General features: G+C 38.3%; 1 protein-coding gene across 6 annotated transcripts in view; it reads left to right on the top strand.

Moving 5' to 3' along the window:
- Positions 1-17,842, top strand: part of Fbxw7 (F-box and WD repeat domain containing 7) — a 173,696-nt gene that overhangs the window by 86,049 nt on the left and 69,805 nt on the right. For all 6 annotated transcript variants that reach the window (XM_076574331.1, XM_076574332.1, XM_076574329.1 and 3 more), the window contains one exon: positions 2,691-3,269. In XM_076574331.1, coding sequence (XP_076430446.1) covers positions 2,760-3,269 — 510 coding nt within the window. In that variant the 5' untranslated portion in view covers positions 2,691-2,759. The remainder of the gene's footprint in view (positions 1-2,690; positions 3,270-17,842) is intronic.

Genomic DNA, 17,842 nt, shown 5'->3' on the forward strand with positions numbered 1-17,842 from the left:
CTGTTGCTCCCCTGCTCAGCATTGTGGTTATAGGCTTGCTCTGATATGCTAGGGTTTTACATTAGTGCTGGAGATTCGATCTCAGATCCTCATGCTTGTAAAGCAAGCAATTAGCCACTGAGTCATATTATCAGCCTACCTGTGGCCCTTTGATAGCCATTTGTGGACATGTGCATGACCCTGCTCCCCCCAAAAAATGAACCCAGTCGACATGCATGTGTCAACATGACAATGCTTTACCTTCTTGTTTCAGTTCCACACCATTAACAGGTGTCCTTTTCATGATTTGTACTGAAATATATTTCTCATTTTTGTGACTTTTGTTGCTTGTGTTGTTTAAAATGACCCCAGTCATACAACCAAATCACCCGCTAATGTTCGAGAAAGATTGTGAAGCTACCTTACAGAGAAAATAATGCATGTTAGATAAGTCTCGTTCAGATAGGTTTTATACTAGTTGCGCATGAGTTCAATGTTGAGTCCATCATATGCATTAGATAAGGTGTTTTTTTTTTTTTATATCAGAAGTGGAGTTCTGGTAGATAAACAGTGTTGTGATCCAGAGGCTGATGGGAACCGTTTTCCCCAGGAACAGGGCTCAGGATGTACTAATTCACTGACTAAAGCGACTAAACCAAACATGAAGACCACAAAGAGAATTAACTATATTTAATTAACAGTGGTGACCTAGAGGGACTTTGGGTATTGTGAGTGTTTTATTATCCCTACTCTGCCTGTAATGTGAAATCTTACTTTACTGTGGGTTCTAGTCAAAAAATGCTAAATGACAATGCTTGATGCATGCAGAAACATGTAATAGATTTTGTTGTTTTATAATTTATTCTGGGTAGTACTTGGGATTAGGTAAAGAAACAATTGTAAATACTTCCCTCCAGTCTGAAGTGGATGCTTGTTTTAAAGTTAATAATCTGTGAACACTGCATTGATTCTGGTGTTAGAGAAGGCAACATCCATGTTTGAGATTACTTCTCTTAGGGTTTTACCATGTGCTTCTTGTAGACTAAGAAGGTGTAGTTTTACAAGTTCACATCTGGACTGAGCCTCAGTTGTCTAATGTTTAGTTAGCAACATTTCGGGTTTGAAAGTTGTAAGGTTTTGCCAGTATAATTTACATTCTCATCATGTCCAGTTGTCAAGGAAATAGTGCAGCATTTGGTAATTGTACAGTATAAAAACATATTAGCTATCAGATTTTATTTTTCTGAGCTCCAGTTAAACCTCATTAGATATTGATAAAAACATAAGTTCTGTATTTTATATATATATATATATATATATATATATATATATATATATAGAGAGAGAGAGAGAGAGAGAGAGAGAGAGAGAATTATATACTTCTGCTGGTGTGACATAGGAGAACATTTTAAAATGTTAAACTTGAAATTTTCAATTTAAACACAATAAAATACTGTTCGTTGATGTTTGTATTTTATATAAGTGTTCTCATACATACAAAGCTTTCTCTAAAATGTTGAGAATTAGTTTGTAAAACAAAAATACATTTTTAGAAGCTTAATTTTAACCTTTTCTATATGAAAATTTCAAAGTTCAGGTTCTAGTTTTTTTTAATGTATGTAATGTGAAATTATTTTAGGTAAACTTGAACTTGATCAACTATCAGCAAAAACTCTGCTGCATAATGATCACACCGAAAATGTAACATGAAATATTAGAGCCTGTGCTAACTAAGTAGCAAAAGAAAACATACTTAATGTGTAAAATTTGAGAAATAGGTTTAAAGCATCTGTAATGCTATTGCTTAAGATGCAAGTGTTTTGAAATAACACCATGTAGTCCTTCTGCAATCTGGAAATTATACTGCAGTGTGCACTTGTCATGTAAGTTTTCTCACAGCATAGTAGATACAGACATACATACAAACACCAGGTCCTCAACATACTCTTTAAATGGATCATGGCTTGGACACAAATTCTAGCTGGAGGACTGTTTGACTCTCATTCTCTCTCCCTCTCCCCTGCCTTCCTCTCGGCATCCGTGAGCATCTTCCATGTCATTTTTTCCTTTCCTGTTTCAGGATTACTTCCTTAGGATAGATTGCCAGAAGTGGAGTTACTGGGTCAGAGGGTATGGAGCTAAGAACTTTCTGCTTTTGTACTTTTAATTACAATTTTTAAATTTGTTGTTCAGCTGATTTATATTCATTGTGGAAGATAGAAATCACAGTGATTGTGCTTCGTATCTGAAGGCAAGATTTGTGATCAGAGAAGCTTGGGGAATTGCCAGGTTAATACAGCTTTTTGAAGGAGATTTCCTTCAACATTTCATGAACCCAGCTGGACACTTGATGGGTGGTTTTGTTTTGTTTTTTGTTTGTGTAGATATGTTTAATATTTACTGAATGGTTTATACAGGCTATGGTTTCTGAAATAATGGTTTAAGATTTAAAATTGTTTTATTGGCTAAGTTATATCATACCGATCCAAACAGCTAACTACTAAGCTTTTAGAGGTATATGAAAAAGATTGATAAAGGTCTTTAGTATGAGTTTTTAAAAGTGTTACAGCTTACTTAATTTAAACTTTACTAAAATGTATGTGAATGCTTCCCACAGTCTTTAATTGTACTTAGATGATAGGCATGTGACTCAAAAGTGGATGACAACATAGATTGTACAAATCTTATTTATCCCCCATTTCCTCCTACAGAATGTGAAAACCTTTGCATCTTCTGATAGTCTAGCCAAGGTCCAAGAAGTAGCAAGCTGGCTTTTGGAAATGAATCAGGAACTGCTCTCTGTGGGCAGCAAAAGACGACGAACTGGAGGCTCTCTGAGAGGGAATGCTTCCTCAAGCCAGGTAGATGAGGAACAGATGAATCGCGTGGTAGAGGAGGAACAACAGCAGCAACAGAGACATCAAGAGGCGGAGCACACTGCACGGAATGGTGAACTTGTGGGGGCAGACCCTAGACCTGGAGACCAGAATGACTCCCAGCAAGGGCAAGTGGAAGAGAACAATAACCGCTTCATTTCAGTAGATGAGGACTCTTCCGGAAACCAAGAAGAGCAAGAGGAAGATGAAGAACATGCTGGGGAACAGGAGGAGGAGGAGGAGGAAGAGGAGGAGGAGGAGGAGATGGACCAGGAGAGTGATGATTTTGATCAGTCTGATGACAGTAGCAGAGAAGATGAACATACGCACAATAGCAATGTCACAAACTGTAGTAGTATTGTGGAGCTGCCCATTCACCAGCTCTCTTCCCCATTCTATACAAAGACAACAAAAGTGAGTATCTTCAGTATCCTTTCATCTCACATACTACGTGCTATTTCGGTGTCATGAAATCATTCTTAGAGTCTGTAATATTGCTAACTATCTTCACATGTATAACAACTTTATTAAGTAAGTTTTAGTTTGTTAAAGGCATCAGACAGTATTATAAATTGGAGAGCTGGTAAGAGTGCAATCTGATTGCAAAATGAGGGCAAAAATTGATCTTGCTTTCCACAAAAAATTACCAGCTTCAGATTTGTGTGAGTGTGCAGGGCTGTCGTGAAACATAATGTGTATAAATCAAATAATGGAGAATCTTTTTATTTGCAAAATAGCTAATGTATTCACAGGTGTATTTTCACCAGAGTTACTCTAATGTAAGTTACTGGAAATCATTGAAAATAGTTCTGTTTCATTATTCATAAGTTAACTGGGACTCAGGAATGTCCATGTAGAACATCCTTAGGGGTTAAACTGTTCTGGAGATTGTTTTTGAGTAATAATAGTTCACTTGTTTACAGACTTAAAAACAAACACCATCTATAGTACACATCCTTTTACTCTTTATTTGCTGATTTTTAATTCAACAATGAATCATTGGATTTTACCCATAAATAGTTACAATTTTAACAGCATCTATTTCAATACAGTTTGACTTGGAACAAAGTGTCTGTACATTTGGCTTAAATTTCAGTTTGCTGAATCAGTTTTGTTTTAGTTTGTATAAAACAACAACAACAGCTACTACTACTACTGTGTCAGAGAAAGTGTCTGTCTAATTTCCATAGCCTCCTCCCATGTTATTTTATTTCTTTTGGGGTGTTTTCTATCCCGGTGATGGACAGACCCATTTGAATTAACTCTTAGTTGTAGGGAGTCTCTGTTCTTTACTAGAAAGATACACTCCATTTTCATTACGTTTTGTTTTTATGGAAATGTACAGTTGAATGAAAGAAATGAATAAATAACAAAGAAAGGAGAGGGACTGAAGAGATGGCTCAGAGGTTAAGAGCACTGGCTGCTCTTCCAAATGTCCAGAATTCAATTTCCAACAACCTCATGGTGGCTCACAACCATCTGTAATGAGGTCTGGTGCCCTCTTCTGGTCTGCAAGGCAGACATGCAGGCAGAACAGTGTATACATAATAAATAAATAAATAAATAAATAAATAAATAAATAAATAAATAAATAAATAAATAAATCTTTAAGAAAAAAAAAGAAGAAAAGAAAGGAAAGGACTTGACTGCTCCTAGGAATGGTGGTAGAGAAAGTTTATTGTAGAGAAAAGGGAGAGTATAAGTAGCGGCAGGGACAGGGACATCTGGGAAACTAAGTGAACATGACCAGACTGAGCTGGGCCATGTGGGGAGAGGGTCAGGGAAACCAGGCAAAGCAGCCAGGAGGCCCAAAGCACAAAAGGCGAGTAACCAAAATGTCTGGCTTATATAGTGACAAGCCTCTGGGAGAAGGACAGCCCAGCTCCTGAGCTGGGGAGTTCAGGGTAGAGGGTGGGGTATATGAGTCATACCTTGTAACAGGTAGGGACTGAGAGATGCTGGGAGAACCTGGTGGCCAGGCCCAGCTTTGATGTGTTAAATAGGTACCTCGGCCAGTTGTCCTGAGTTTGAAACCTAACATCAGTAAACAGTGTAGATTAGAAATTCCAGGCCAACCTAATACTAAAAGTCAAGGCTATTGGTAGTCAGGATTTGCTGTTCATTAAATTCCTGTGATAGATGAGAAAATTGAGGTCTATAAGGAGAGCCAGATGGTTCACCCCATACCACACTTGTTTTTAGTTTTTTTTTCATGTTTAGATTTTTCTTGAGAATAGATTTTTTTTCATACAATATATTCTGATGATGCTTCGCCTCCCGCAACTCTCCAACATCTTTCCAACCTCCCCTCCCATCTGAATCGACACCCTTTCTGGCTTTCCATAGAAAACAAACAGGAATCTATAGAAAATAATAAAATAAAACATGATAAAACAAAAACAAATGAACCAGAATAGGACAGAACAAACAAACAAGCAAACAGAAGAAAAAAAAAACAAGCATAGGAAACACATACAGAGGCAGAGACACACATGTTCATACACAGGAATCCCATACAAAACATAGAACTGGAAACATTACACACACATACACATACACATACACACACACACACACACACACACACACACACACACACACACACAAGATATGTGTGGTAAAAAGGAAAAAAAAAAAACCCTGACAAAGCATTATGAGACAAAGAACCTCCAAAGCTAACATTGAATTCATTTGTGTATTTACTGCTGGGCAGGAGACCTTCCCTTAAGAGTACTTTGTTTCCCCAGTGAGACTCTGTTAGAGAAAACTGATTTTTTCATTTGCATGTGGTTATCCATTGCAGATAGCTTCTGGATTAGGGATGAGTGCTTGTCCTCTCAGCTCTGGGACCCCATCTGGCACAAACCTGTGCAGGCCCTGTCCACGTTCTTAACACTAAAAGATTTTATTCTTGATCTGCCCAGTTTCTAAAGACCTTTCTCTTTCCATATGGTATGCTGCCCCCTATGGTAGAATGTAACAAACAGTACCAGAATGTTTTCTAAGTGGGATGAGTTTAGTATTATGAAGCAACCTCGGGTGCTCTTAGAACCACCTGAGAACTCAGACAATTGCTTTTCTTGTGATATTTAATATGACATTATTAAAGATAGGAGGCTGCAAGACTGAAGTTGAAAGAGGAAGAAAGGATCATGAAAAAGAGATTTGAGGCTGGGTACTCTAGAGGCCATCAAATATGCTTCTGAACTAGGACTTCTATGCTAGCTGTTTGTCTCAGTGTAAGTAGTCTTCCCGAAGTTCTAGAGTCAACTTATTTTGACAGTTTTGAGTGTCTGTCTCTTCAGGTTTTCACTGTGTTAACAGCTTATAATATCTTAATTTTTTATTTTCTCAAAAGATTCTTAGCTCATGTTGAATCTTTGACATGAAATTTTTCATACAGATTATTAACTCTTGCTACTGTTTTATTTTTATTAGCTCACTTTCAGATAACATGAAAAGCAAATACCAGACATCAAGTCTTTATCCTTCTGATATTTTTATAAAAATAAGCATGTTTGAGAAGTCATTTCTGATGCTTCCATCCGGAACTTCGTTCCTTATCTCAGATTGTTCTACCCATCTTGATTCTTAGATTTTTTTTCTATTATCTGTTTTTATCCATTTGCCTCCAATAAGAACTAAATATATACATGAATACATATGCAAAGTAGTCTGTTGAATAGATTGTGTCTTTAGGTTCTAAATAGTAGAGGATAAGCAGGGTTTAGTCACAAGTGCTTGTAGTCCTGGGGACCAGAGAGGAGGGCTTTAGACCATAAGTTTGAAGGTGGCCAGGACCAGGATCAAGGTAACAGTTGTGTGGTAGCTCTACTAGAATTGGAACTGCCAGAAAACTTTATAGACTAATGTGGCCAACAGCTGAAACTTAAAGGTAAACTAAGTTAGGCTACTCCCTAGAGAACGACATTTTCCACAGAAAGTCCACGGCCTAGTTTTGCCCATAAGTCTAAAGTTCTGTTAGGCATAGGCCTTTCCAGAAAGCATTTGTCTTATATAACACTTGCTAGGATATATGACCCCTTGAGTGGCTGTGTCCTTGCCTTATAAATGAGAAGAAAAGGAAATGTGGTGGGTGGGGTCTGGCTTAACTTGATTTAGAATGTGGACCAGATGATGGGACAGGGAAAGGGGCAGGCCAGAAGGATGAGATGGGTTCCCTTAACACAAGGAGTGATATAGCTCTTGGGACTTGAGCTTGGGTTCTGACTCTGAAACATAGGCCAGTGTAGTTGGAAGTTTTCCTGTCCTCTTCACCTACTCTCCGTCCTGGTAGCTGCTTCCAAATTATCACACAGAGTCATAATATTATTTATAAATGCTCGGCCAATAGCTTAGGCTTGTTACTAGCTAACTCTTACATTTAAATTAACTCATATTTCTATATATGCTTTGCCATGTGGCTCATGACTTGTGACCTCATTTTTTTATACATCTTGCTTGCTCAGTGGCTGGCTGACATCTCCTCTGACTGCCTTTTCTTCCCAGAGTCTTCTGTTTCTGGCAGTCCCGCCTGTACATCCTGCCTGGCTATTGGCCTGTCAACTTTTTATTAACCAATGAGAGTAATACATATTCAAAGTGTATATAAGGATTATTCCACCACATTTCCCCCCTTTTTGTCTAATTAAAAAGGAAGGTTTTAACTTTAACATAGTAAAATCATATACAACAAAAGCAGTCATCAAGTAAGAATTACAGTTACAATGTTCAGTCCATTTGTATTTGGCAAAATTAGAGAAAATACTCTATTATCTATCTTATCTTGGTGAGTTTAAAATTTTATATCTAATTTTCCTTTTATCATAACTAGAGAAAACTATAACTATCTAGTCTTCAGCAAAGATCCCAGAAAGGGTGAGATCTTACCTAATGGCAGGTACCTCAGGCTGCCTGGACAGTCACCCAAGGTTCCTCTGTAACATTGGGGCACCCAACTCTGGCCTACAGGCCTAGCATATTTGACACACTTTCCTGTGAAGCAGGGAATTCTGAAGGACTGTCTTATCTTGTCTTGGCAAAGTTCAGCAGTCACCTTTCTTGTGTCCTGCTGGTCCAGTTTGGACAGTAACTGTCAGCAGTTGAGGCAAGGGCAGTTTCTTTGCCCACATGGCTAGGTTTTGCCATAAATAAACAAAATCTCTACAAGAGTTTCTTCGATGGCATCTTCTCTGAAGTAGCAGACATGTCTCACTGTCATGAAAAGCCTTAGGTTATTAAACTTATTAAATGCCATATTCTGAAGGTCTTTGAACTGTTTGAAGACCATATCTCTATCTAAATATATCTGTTTAACCTTGAAAACATACCTAACATGACTAACGTTTGACTATATTTAAGATTATATTATTATATATATTTGACTATATTTAAGATTATATTATATTTAAGATTAATAGTTGTTTTTTGGATTAAAGTATATTCAATAATGTACTTTATTATCCTATCATTGTACCTCTTATCCTATCATTTCTATATCCTCTCTCTCTTTTTTTCTTTAGAAAGAGATCTTTGAATCTAATTCCTTTGGCTAGTTTCTTGTTTTGTTTTGTTTTTACCATGACCAATAATAATTTGCAAACACTCCCCCCCCCCCCAAACAAAGACAAACATCTGTAATCCATTTTTTGGGAATGTGGGCATAGTTCTCAAAACTACTTCCTGTTGCCTGGGGGCACTGTCTTTGAGGGACCCTGAGAAAATTCAGGATTATAGTCAAGTCCTGACTGAAGTATTCTATGAGGCTGGATCATCTCAGTCTGCAGCAGCCTTGAAGCTGTTCTGGATGTTGGATCACCTGGGCCTTTCAGTTTTTACTGGTGCCTGGTTTCCTTGCTCTGAAAATATGCAAACTTTTAAAGGTAACATACATATCTGTATTAATATAAGTATAGACTGTGCACTGTACACAATTCAGCCAGGTGATTTTTTTGTTTATGTGTTTGAGCAGATAAAATATATGTTATGTGTTTTGTAGTTTTCATAGTTTTATTTATTTATTTTTTTTGTCTATAGCCAGGATTTCAGGGGGGTCTTCTTCCATCAAACCTGATTTTCCTTAACTCAGAATGAATCCATCATTTCCTGAGGAAACAAAAGCATAACCTCTCTCCCAAAGCGACATATCTTTTGACTTAAATTTTGAAATCAAGATTAGTTTTAAAATATATAGCTTGGTTTAATCTAGCAGTTTTCATAGGCCTGTGGCCTGGTTTTGTCTGTATCTATCCTTTAAAATGCAATCTATTCTCAATAACACACACACACATCTGATCACCAGCAGGGGTCCAAGAGAAAAAGAGGCTTGGACCTTTGAAACCTCCAGTGACACATCTCCTCCAACAAGTCCACACCTCTTATTCCTTCTCAGTTTTAGCAACTAGGACCAAGCATTCAAATATATGAGCTGATGGGGCCCATTCTTGTTCCAACCATCACACCATGAAACATTCTTTCATTTAATTTGTGTGTGGGTGGATGGGGGGCGGAGAACAGTTTGAGAATCTATCTTTCAAAACAGTTCTGAAATGTTCAGTGCTTTAACAGGAAGGCCAAAGTATTTTCCCTTTTCTTTCCTGCTCCCAACTCCCCATTTACTTAGATCTGTTAATGCAGTAAACTACTTAGCTTTTCTGCCCTAGTTTTTAACTACTCTGTATTAGAATCTGAAATGGAGGAGACTGTTGGGATCGTCGGCTGCAAGTGTAAGGTCATCATTAGGAACTACTCCAATGGGCTTGAAGTAGCTTTTTATTTTTAGACAGTTCTTTAGGTTGAGCTCTCTTTCTTTTTGGCTATTGTATTTCTTTTCTTTTTTTTTTTTAAGGTTCACCAAAGTCATTTAATCTGTCAGTTTCTCATTCATTTTTATGTCTTAATAATATTCTATTGTATGAATAAGCCACATTTTATTTCTCTCCAGTATTTGATAGCTATTTGAGTTGTTTTAACTTTTTTACTATTAGCAACACACTGCTGTAAACCTTCATGTACATGTTTCATAGGTGCACATTTTCAGTAGTTTGAGATTATATTCCTAAGGGTAGAATTGTTGAGTAACAGAGTAACAATGTTTTGCATTTTGACCAACCACCAGACTGTTTTGCCAAAGTGGCACACCATTTTACAATCTCACCAAATCCTTGTTTTTAAGGCTCTGATTTTTGTACAAAAGCATTCAATCATTCTGTCAGACCAAACCAGGAAAAGTAAGCTATAGTTCAGAGCTGTTCTATTCCATTTACTATGCAAAGCCAATCTTGGCGTTTGCAACTCTCAGCCCTTTTGAGTATTCTTGCAGTGTTCACCTTTTCCTCCACCACTTTTTTTTCTTCTTTTTTTCTGGTTTATTTCTATTACAAATGTATAAAAAATCCTCCATCAACGCTGCTGATAGCAGCAGAACCTTGAGAAATATACCTTTGGTTTGCCTCAGAAAAGGAACACATATTGTACTGTAAAGTTTATAAAATTGGCGCAAAACATTGTAATAATGTTACAATACCAGTTTTAAGAGTTCAGTGACTAATGGGGAACCGATGGGATACATGCAGAACTGTGAAAGCGATCTCACTTAGCCAGCTGTACACGTAGACTGTAAATCTACATTCAGATCATTTCTGAACTAAGACTATCATCTCAGTTTATCTGTTGAGGTCAACCAGGAAACCCTAGAATATACCTTGATTTTTGCAAAAAAAACAAAATAGGGGGAGGGGTTTCTTTAGCATTTCAGTCCACGAGTAACAGTATCCTAACAGGCAAAGTGTTCTCTCACTGTCAACATAGAATGAACTGCTGCTGGAGGTCAACTTGGGCTTTAATTTGCATTAGCACTTACATGCATAGTAGTCCAAATTGTTGACCTCATGACTTTAAAAAGTAACTCTAAAAAAGTAAAATGGCCCTTCTTGGAAGACTAAAGAAAGACATCCAGCCACAGTTGTAAAAAGTCTCATCAAAACAATATACCCTTTTATGAATTACGCCTCAATTAAAAAAACAAAAAAAAAGTAGCCCCAAATAAGAAGCAGCTCTGAAAAAGAAAATATAACTTAAGATATTTGAAAAAAACAAGGTGAATACAGGTTCAAAAGTAATTAAGATATATTTTCTTAAGGCTATCTAGAATTAGGCTTTAAAGAATTCTACCATTTCAAGTTTACCACTAGTTACTAGATACCTATTTACAAACAAGATGTTCACCTTTTTTGTTCCTTTATCAAGAAAAAAATCTACCTTCAGACTATGAGGATGGTGATAGGGAGGGACTAGAAAACAAGATTCAAACAATCCCATGCAAATATCACATTTTTCAAATGGAAGAACTCCAAACTGCACTAGAAGTCCCAATCACTAAGACACTTTCCATTGAAATGATTTAAGTACAACTACATGGCACCAAGGTTTAGGCCTAATATAGGCCCGACAACCAAGTCCTTGTTTTCTGGAAGAAAGGCCTCAAAAGTCCCACTCAATTCCATATAACAATACTTCAAAGATCAATTAGGTTTTCCTTTCCTTAATATTTTTGTTTTTGACTTCTAATCCTAAAGACTAGATTAAAACTTAGCTCATTTCCCAGAAGGCATTGCTTCCCTTTGCTCTATGAAAGAGTCCACCAAGACCTCTTCCTCAAAACCATCTAGCCCCCAGCCTCCAGCCTTTGCTTGTGATGCATCTTTCTCAACATCCTGAAAAGGTAATGTAGGTAAAATATGCTCATAAACATTAAATCTAGTTGTTAGAAAGACGTAACTAGCTTTATAATTTAAGTTTTAAAGCATAAATACTTGCAGCTTAATCTGCACTGACAATGATTGTCGAAGCCTAGAATTCAACATTTACAAATTCTCATTCACACACACACAACACACTATTATCACACAACTTGTGTCTTGAGAGAATCTTCTGCTTTTTAAATCTTTGGCCTCCCAGTCAATCCCAAGTTCAACCAACTTTTCCGCGTTCTGGTAGTTACCTGGACCACTGAGGCATTGCCACAAGACTTCTTCTCTTTTGAAACATCCTTTTTCTCTAGATATTAGGATAGCTACACCAGCTTGTTTCTTCTGTGGTGTATGTTGGTGTGGGATTATCTATTGCTTGATTTTTCATGGATGTGTTTAGCTTCTTTGGGTTGAATTTTCCCTTCTAGTGCTTTCTGTAGGGCTGGGTTTGTAGACAGGTATTGATTAAATCTGGTTTTATCCTGGAATATTTTGTTTACTCCGCCTATGGTGATTAAGAGTTTTGCTGGGTATAATAGTCTGGGTTGGCATCCGTGGTCTCTTAGTGTCTGCATGAGATTTGTCCATGATCTTCTAGCTTTCATAGTCTCTATTGAGTAGTCTGGTGTTATTCTGATGGGTTTACCTTTATATGTTACTTGGTCTTTTTCCTTTGCGGCTCTTAATATTTTTTCTTTGTTCTGTGTGTTTAGTGTTTTGATTATTATGTGGCGAGGGGACTTTTTTTTTGGATCCAGCCTATTCGGTGTTCTGTAAGCTTCTTGTATCTTCATATGTATTTCTTTCTTTAGGTTAGGAAAGTTTTCTTCTATAATTTTGTTGAATATATTTCCTGTGCCTTTGAGTTGGTATTCTTCTCCTTCTTCTATCCCTATTATTCTTAGGTTTGGTCTTTTCATGGTGTCCCAAATTTCCTGGACGTTTTGTGTTATGACTTTTTTGTCTTTAGTGTTTTCTTTGACTGATGAATCTATTTTCTCTATCATGTCTTCAGTGTCAGAGATTCTCTGTTCCATCTCTTGCAATCCGTTGGTTATGCTCGTTTCTGTAGTTCCTGTTCGTTTTGTCAGGATTTCTATTTCCAGCATTCCCTCAGCATGTGTTTTCTTTATTGTCTCAAATTCATTTTTCAGATCTTGGAATGTTTCTTTCATCTGTTTAATTGCTTTTTCTTGGCTTGATTTGATTTCTTCCCATTTTTTGTTCGTTTTTTCTTCCATTTCTTTAAGGGAGTTTTTAATTTTCTCTCTAATGGAGTTTTTCATTTCCTCTTTAAGGGAAGTTTTTATTTCCTCTTTAAGAGAGTTTTTCATTTCCTCTTTAAGGAAAGTTTTTATTTCCTCTTTAAGGTAGTTTTTCATTTCCTCTTTAAGGAAAGTTTTTATTTCCTCATTGAGGGAATGTTTTATTTCTTTTTTAAGGGCCTCTATCATCTTCTTAAAGTCATTTTTAGGGTTGATCTCTTCTGTTTCTTCTGTCATGGTATGTTTAGGTCTTGTAGGTGTAGAATCACTAGGTTCTGATGTTGCCATATAGGTCTTTATGTTGTTGCCTGTATTTTTGCACTGGCGTCTACTCATCTTTTCCTCTGTGCGGTGCAGGTGGTGTCTGTGTCTGAGAGTGCCTCTCTTGTTCTAATTTTTAGTCTTGGTTTAGTAGGGGTTCTTGGTTAAATTGGTGCTATTGGACTGTTTCTTCAGGGACAGCTGATTTCAGTCGGTGAATTATATACTTACGATTCTCGTGATCTGGTTTGGTGACTGGGTAGCACCTTCTTCTGTGTTCCCAGGTCACGTTTTGTTCATTTGTCAACTCCTCAGCTGATCTTGTTTCTTCAGACTTCAAACTGTAGGCATCTGAATCCTCTCCCGGATGGGTTTCAGCTGAGCAGGGTAGTCTCACCAACACCTCCAAGTTGTTGGGTTTCACAGGATCAGCAGTTGGGCCCTGGGTTGTCCCCAGACGGAGTGTCCAGACTCGCCCTGGTTCCGACCCACGGAGATAGCCTCTTCCCCAGGTGTTGGGGCTAGGGGCATCCCCGTTCCAAGCTGTGTCCGCCCCTCTCCATCCCCGGGCCTGTCCACTCCTGTGGCCCGCTGCCACAGGCCCACCTGCGTCCACTTGTCTCCACTGCTGGGTCTGTATGTCCCTGTCAGCTGCCGCTGGGTCTGTCTACCTCTGCGGGTGGCCAATGGGCCTTTATGTCTCTGCCGACTGCCTGCCACCGCGGGCCTACCCACCTCTGCTTGTCACTGCTGCCGGGCCCATCCACCTCTGCGAACTGCCACGGGGCCTGTATGTCTCTGCCGGTTGCTGCCGGGCCTGTATGTCCCTGTCGGCCGCTGCCACCAGGCCCTTCCACCTCCGCCGGCTATTGTATTTCTATCTAGAGTATTAACAACCCTTTCAATAGAAGACTTCTATCATACTGGATGTATTCCCAGGACACCATCCTGGTTGTTTTTCTGAATAAGTTGCATCAGTGTGATGTTGCTGAGGGGCAATTGACCAAACCATGGTCTGTCCTTACAGTCCAATGGAAGATGGCATCAGTAATGGTGATAGCCATATTAGCAACACCCAGTCATGTGGCACATTGCTTTAGTCCCACCTATTTTGTATTCTCCTCCTAAGGATCACTTGAGCCCACAAGTTCAATACCAGGCTGGGCAACATAGAACAGCCTTGTCTCAAGCAAACAAAAACAGATAAGAAACCGTTTCTTGAGTGCCCGTTCCTCTGTTTGGAACACTGCTAGTTTCCCGATGTGTATGTTCTTGCTGGTTATGGCAGTCTTTAGTGGTCGGCCTCATATCTGAGAGGAGATGTGAACAGTTCTCCTGGTTGTAAGGTCAGTAGCAGAGCTGGCATTGGAGCTGAGGCCTCACTTTCAGCCCATGTTGTAACTCCTTTTAAATAGGAATGTACAGTGAGACAATAATACTAAGTTTGGGGTCCACAGGCCAGGAAATCACCCATAAACCTTAATATCTGTTTTCAGGTCCCCAGTATTACCCCAACTAAATCTCTGCTTCTATGGCAGCTTTATTAGGGCTTGTATTAAAATTGTTTTTATGCCAACTTTGCCTAATATTTATCACCTCTCAGGCATACTCTAACTATTAGCTATTATTTGTGGATTCATTTTTATAATATTAATTTGCTAGTTTTTGACCACATGAGTACATATTTTGCATAGTTCAGGCCACTGTAGGTCCTTGAATTACCAAGAGTGGTAACAGACACTTCATTTAGTAGCCTGTTTAAACAATGGTCTTTTAGAAAGAAACTTTCCCTCTCTACACCACTGAAGTTATGCTCTATTAGCATGGAGCCTTCCTATGAACTTTGACCTCATGTTTCATCTCTGTAGTCACCCTACCCATACCTGGTAGGAAGAAATGCCTTACACTCAACAGGATCCTCCAGATTTGGGAAGATGGTTTCTGTGGAAGACTTTCCTGCACTAGCCATTCTTTGTCATTTTTAAAATTAATAAACTTATTTTTTAAAGGACTTTGAGTGGGAGCACAGAAGGTTCTCATTTGCTGCTTAGCCCCGCCCACATGTATCATGCCCCACAGTAAATGCCCTCACCAGAATGATACATGTCTTACAAATGATAAGCCATAAGCCAAATTGACGTTAGGCTTCACTCCTGGTGTTATGTACTTTGTGGGTTTGAACAAACGTGTAATGACATATTTACCAGTGTAGTACTTTATAAAATAGTTTCTACTGTCTTACAAATCCTCAAGATGAGCCTATTCCATCTCCACCCACCCAACCCGGGGCACCCAGCAGTCTGTTCACTGTTTCCAGTGTCCCCTTTTCTAAAGTGCATATAGTTGAAATCATAAAGGATGCAGTTCTTTTAGCTTGGCTTTTTAATAGCATTTGTTAAATTTCTTTAGTGTATTTTCAAGGCCTGAACGTTCACTTATTTTTATGGTTGAATAATATTCCTTTGTCTGGATGGGCTGCCGTTTATTTATCCACTCACCTGATAGAGACTATTTTGGTTTTCCAGATTTGGCAAGCATGAGCAAAGCTGCAGATGGGGAGTACTATAGCAGTATATTTCCTTTTGTAAGACATTGCCGGAGTGTCTTCTATTGACTGTGTTGCTTTTGCATTCTCACTGGCAGTGAAGGAGATTGCTCTGTCTGTCCTTGCTGGCGCTTGGCATTCTCAGTGCTCTGCACTTGGGGCTGTTCTGAGATGTGCTGCATTTCTTCAGTGTTTTCGTCAACATTTCTCCAGTGGTGTATGATAGTGAACATATTTTCAGGTACATACTTACCGTAAATACATCTTCTTTGGGGAGGTATCTTTTCAGGTCTTTTGCTCATTTTCAAATTAGATTGTTTTCTTAACAATGCTGTTTTTAGAGTTTTATGATTTTTCAGTAAGTTATTTATTGGCTGTTTAGAGTTTTTGATTTTCAATAACTTACTTATTGGATTTTTTAAGTTTATTTTTATTTTATGTGCATTGGTGTTTTGCATACATGTATATTTGTGTCAGTGTGCCAGAATTCCTGAAACAGGAGTTACAGACAGTTGTAAGCTGCCATGTGGGTGCTAGAAATTGAACCCAGGTCCACTGGAAGAGCAGCCAGTGTTTTTAACCTCTGAGCCATCTCTCCAGCCCCCGGATGTGTTTTTACAAGAATTTTCATCTTGCTTATGGCTTATCTTCTTTTTCTGTTGATAGTGTCTTTCAGAGACACTGCTTAATTTTAATGATGTCTATTTCATCGATTACTTCTTTCAGGGTGATGCCTTTTACCTGGTAACTAAAATATCGAGGCTATCTGCCTCGGTTTTCTCTTGTCACTTTTTGGGGGTTTGATAGTTGTTGATTTTACATGTATGTTTGCAGTCTATTTAAGAAAATGTTTGAAAAGGTTGTAAGGTCTATGGATGATGATGTTGATGGTATGTATGTAGAGGTCCAGGTGTTATGGTACCATCTACAGGAGACTGACTTTTCTTTTGCACTGTCAAAGATCAGTTGACTGCATTTACATTGGTCTGTTTTGGGGCCCTCAGGTATATTTATCTGTTTCCTAACAGTGCTCTCTTGATTTATGAAAAGACTTGAGGTTGGATAGTGTCAGTCTTCTAGTTTTGTTCTTCAGTATTGTATTGGCTCTTTCAGGTCTTCTGCCTTTCCATATAAATGTTGGAGCAGTTTGTCAGTGTCTACAAAGTAACTGTGGGAATTGGGTTGGAACTGTGTTGAAGTATTTTTACTTCTCCCCTGCCTTCCCAGCCTACATTTTAGAATTCTTCTGCTGTATACTCAGCATATAGATAGTAATTCAAAAGAAAGTACAACAGTGTTGTACTTCAAAGAAAGTCCAACAACTACAAAAGAGATGGGAATGTTCAGTTTTTAAGGAGTCTTACACTGATATATTAGCAGTGTTTTTAGTAAATTGGAGAAAGTCATTTTGGCAGTAAAACATGTAATCATTTAAGTTTCTTCATTGAACACTAGAGGGCCATGTAGTACCTTGTTGATAGTGCTGTTTTCGTGTATTTAAATATATTATCATCTGCTTGTCTCTTGCCTGTCATTTCTTGCCCCAATTTGGAATAAATATTGAGGGTGGTTATGTATATTGTTATAATAATACTTCTGTATTTTTTAAAGCAAGCAATCAGCCTATTCCCATTTTGCTATTTAATAACAAAAAGATACAGTGTATATTGTCCATGTGTATAAAGTTCATTGCTTTGGGGAGATGAGTACAGTTTTGAAACCTTGTCATGAATTTACACATAATCTTCAATCAGAAGACCTTCCATGACTGGTTGCTCTGGGCTTCCTCAGCACATGTGCAAAAGAAGATGGTCCCTCTTGTGTTAGCACCAATGTGGGCTATGAGCATCCAGTCATCATGAAGTGAAGAATGTTCACCAGTTGACTGGATTTTTGTGCTTTCTTTTAGTGTGGTGTGTAGATGAAATTCTAAACCGTCTTAGTAAATAAGAAACGCAGAGCCAGGATCTCCTCCCACAGGCTCTCTTTCCCTCGACCCTCGCCCTTCATTACTCCCACTCATGTCCAGGTTGTTCATGTAGATCTCAGCCATTTCTCCGTCATTGGGCGATCCCCGTGTCTTTCTTGGGGTCCTGTTTTCTAGGTAGCCTCCCTGGTGATATGAGTAGCAGTCCAGTCATCCTTGTTCCACATCTAGTATCCTCC

This window comes from Peromyscus maniculatus, chromosome 6, assembly GCF_049852395.1.
Source record: "Peromyscus maniculatus bairdii isolate BWxNUB_F1_BW_parent chromosome 6, HU_Pman_BW_mat_3.1, whole genome shotgun sequence".
Taxonomy (NCBI): Eukaryota; Metazoa; Chordata; class Mammalia; order Rodentia; family Cricetidae; genus Peromyscus; species Peromyscus maniculatus.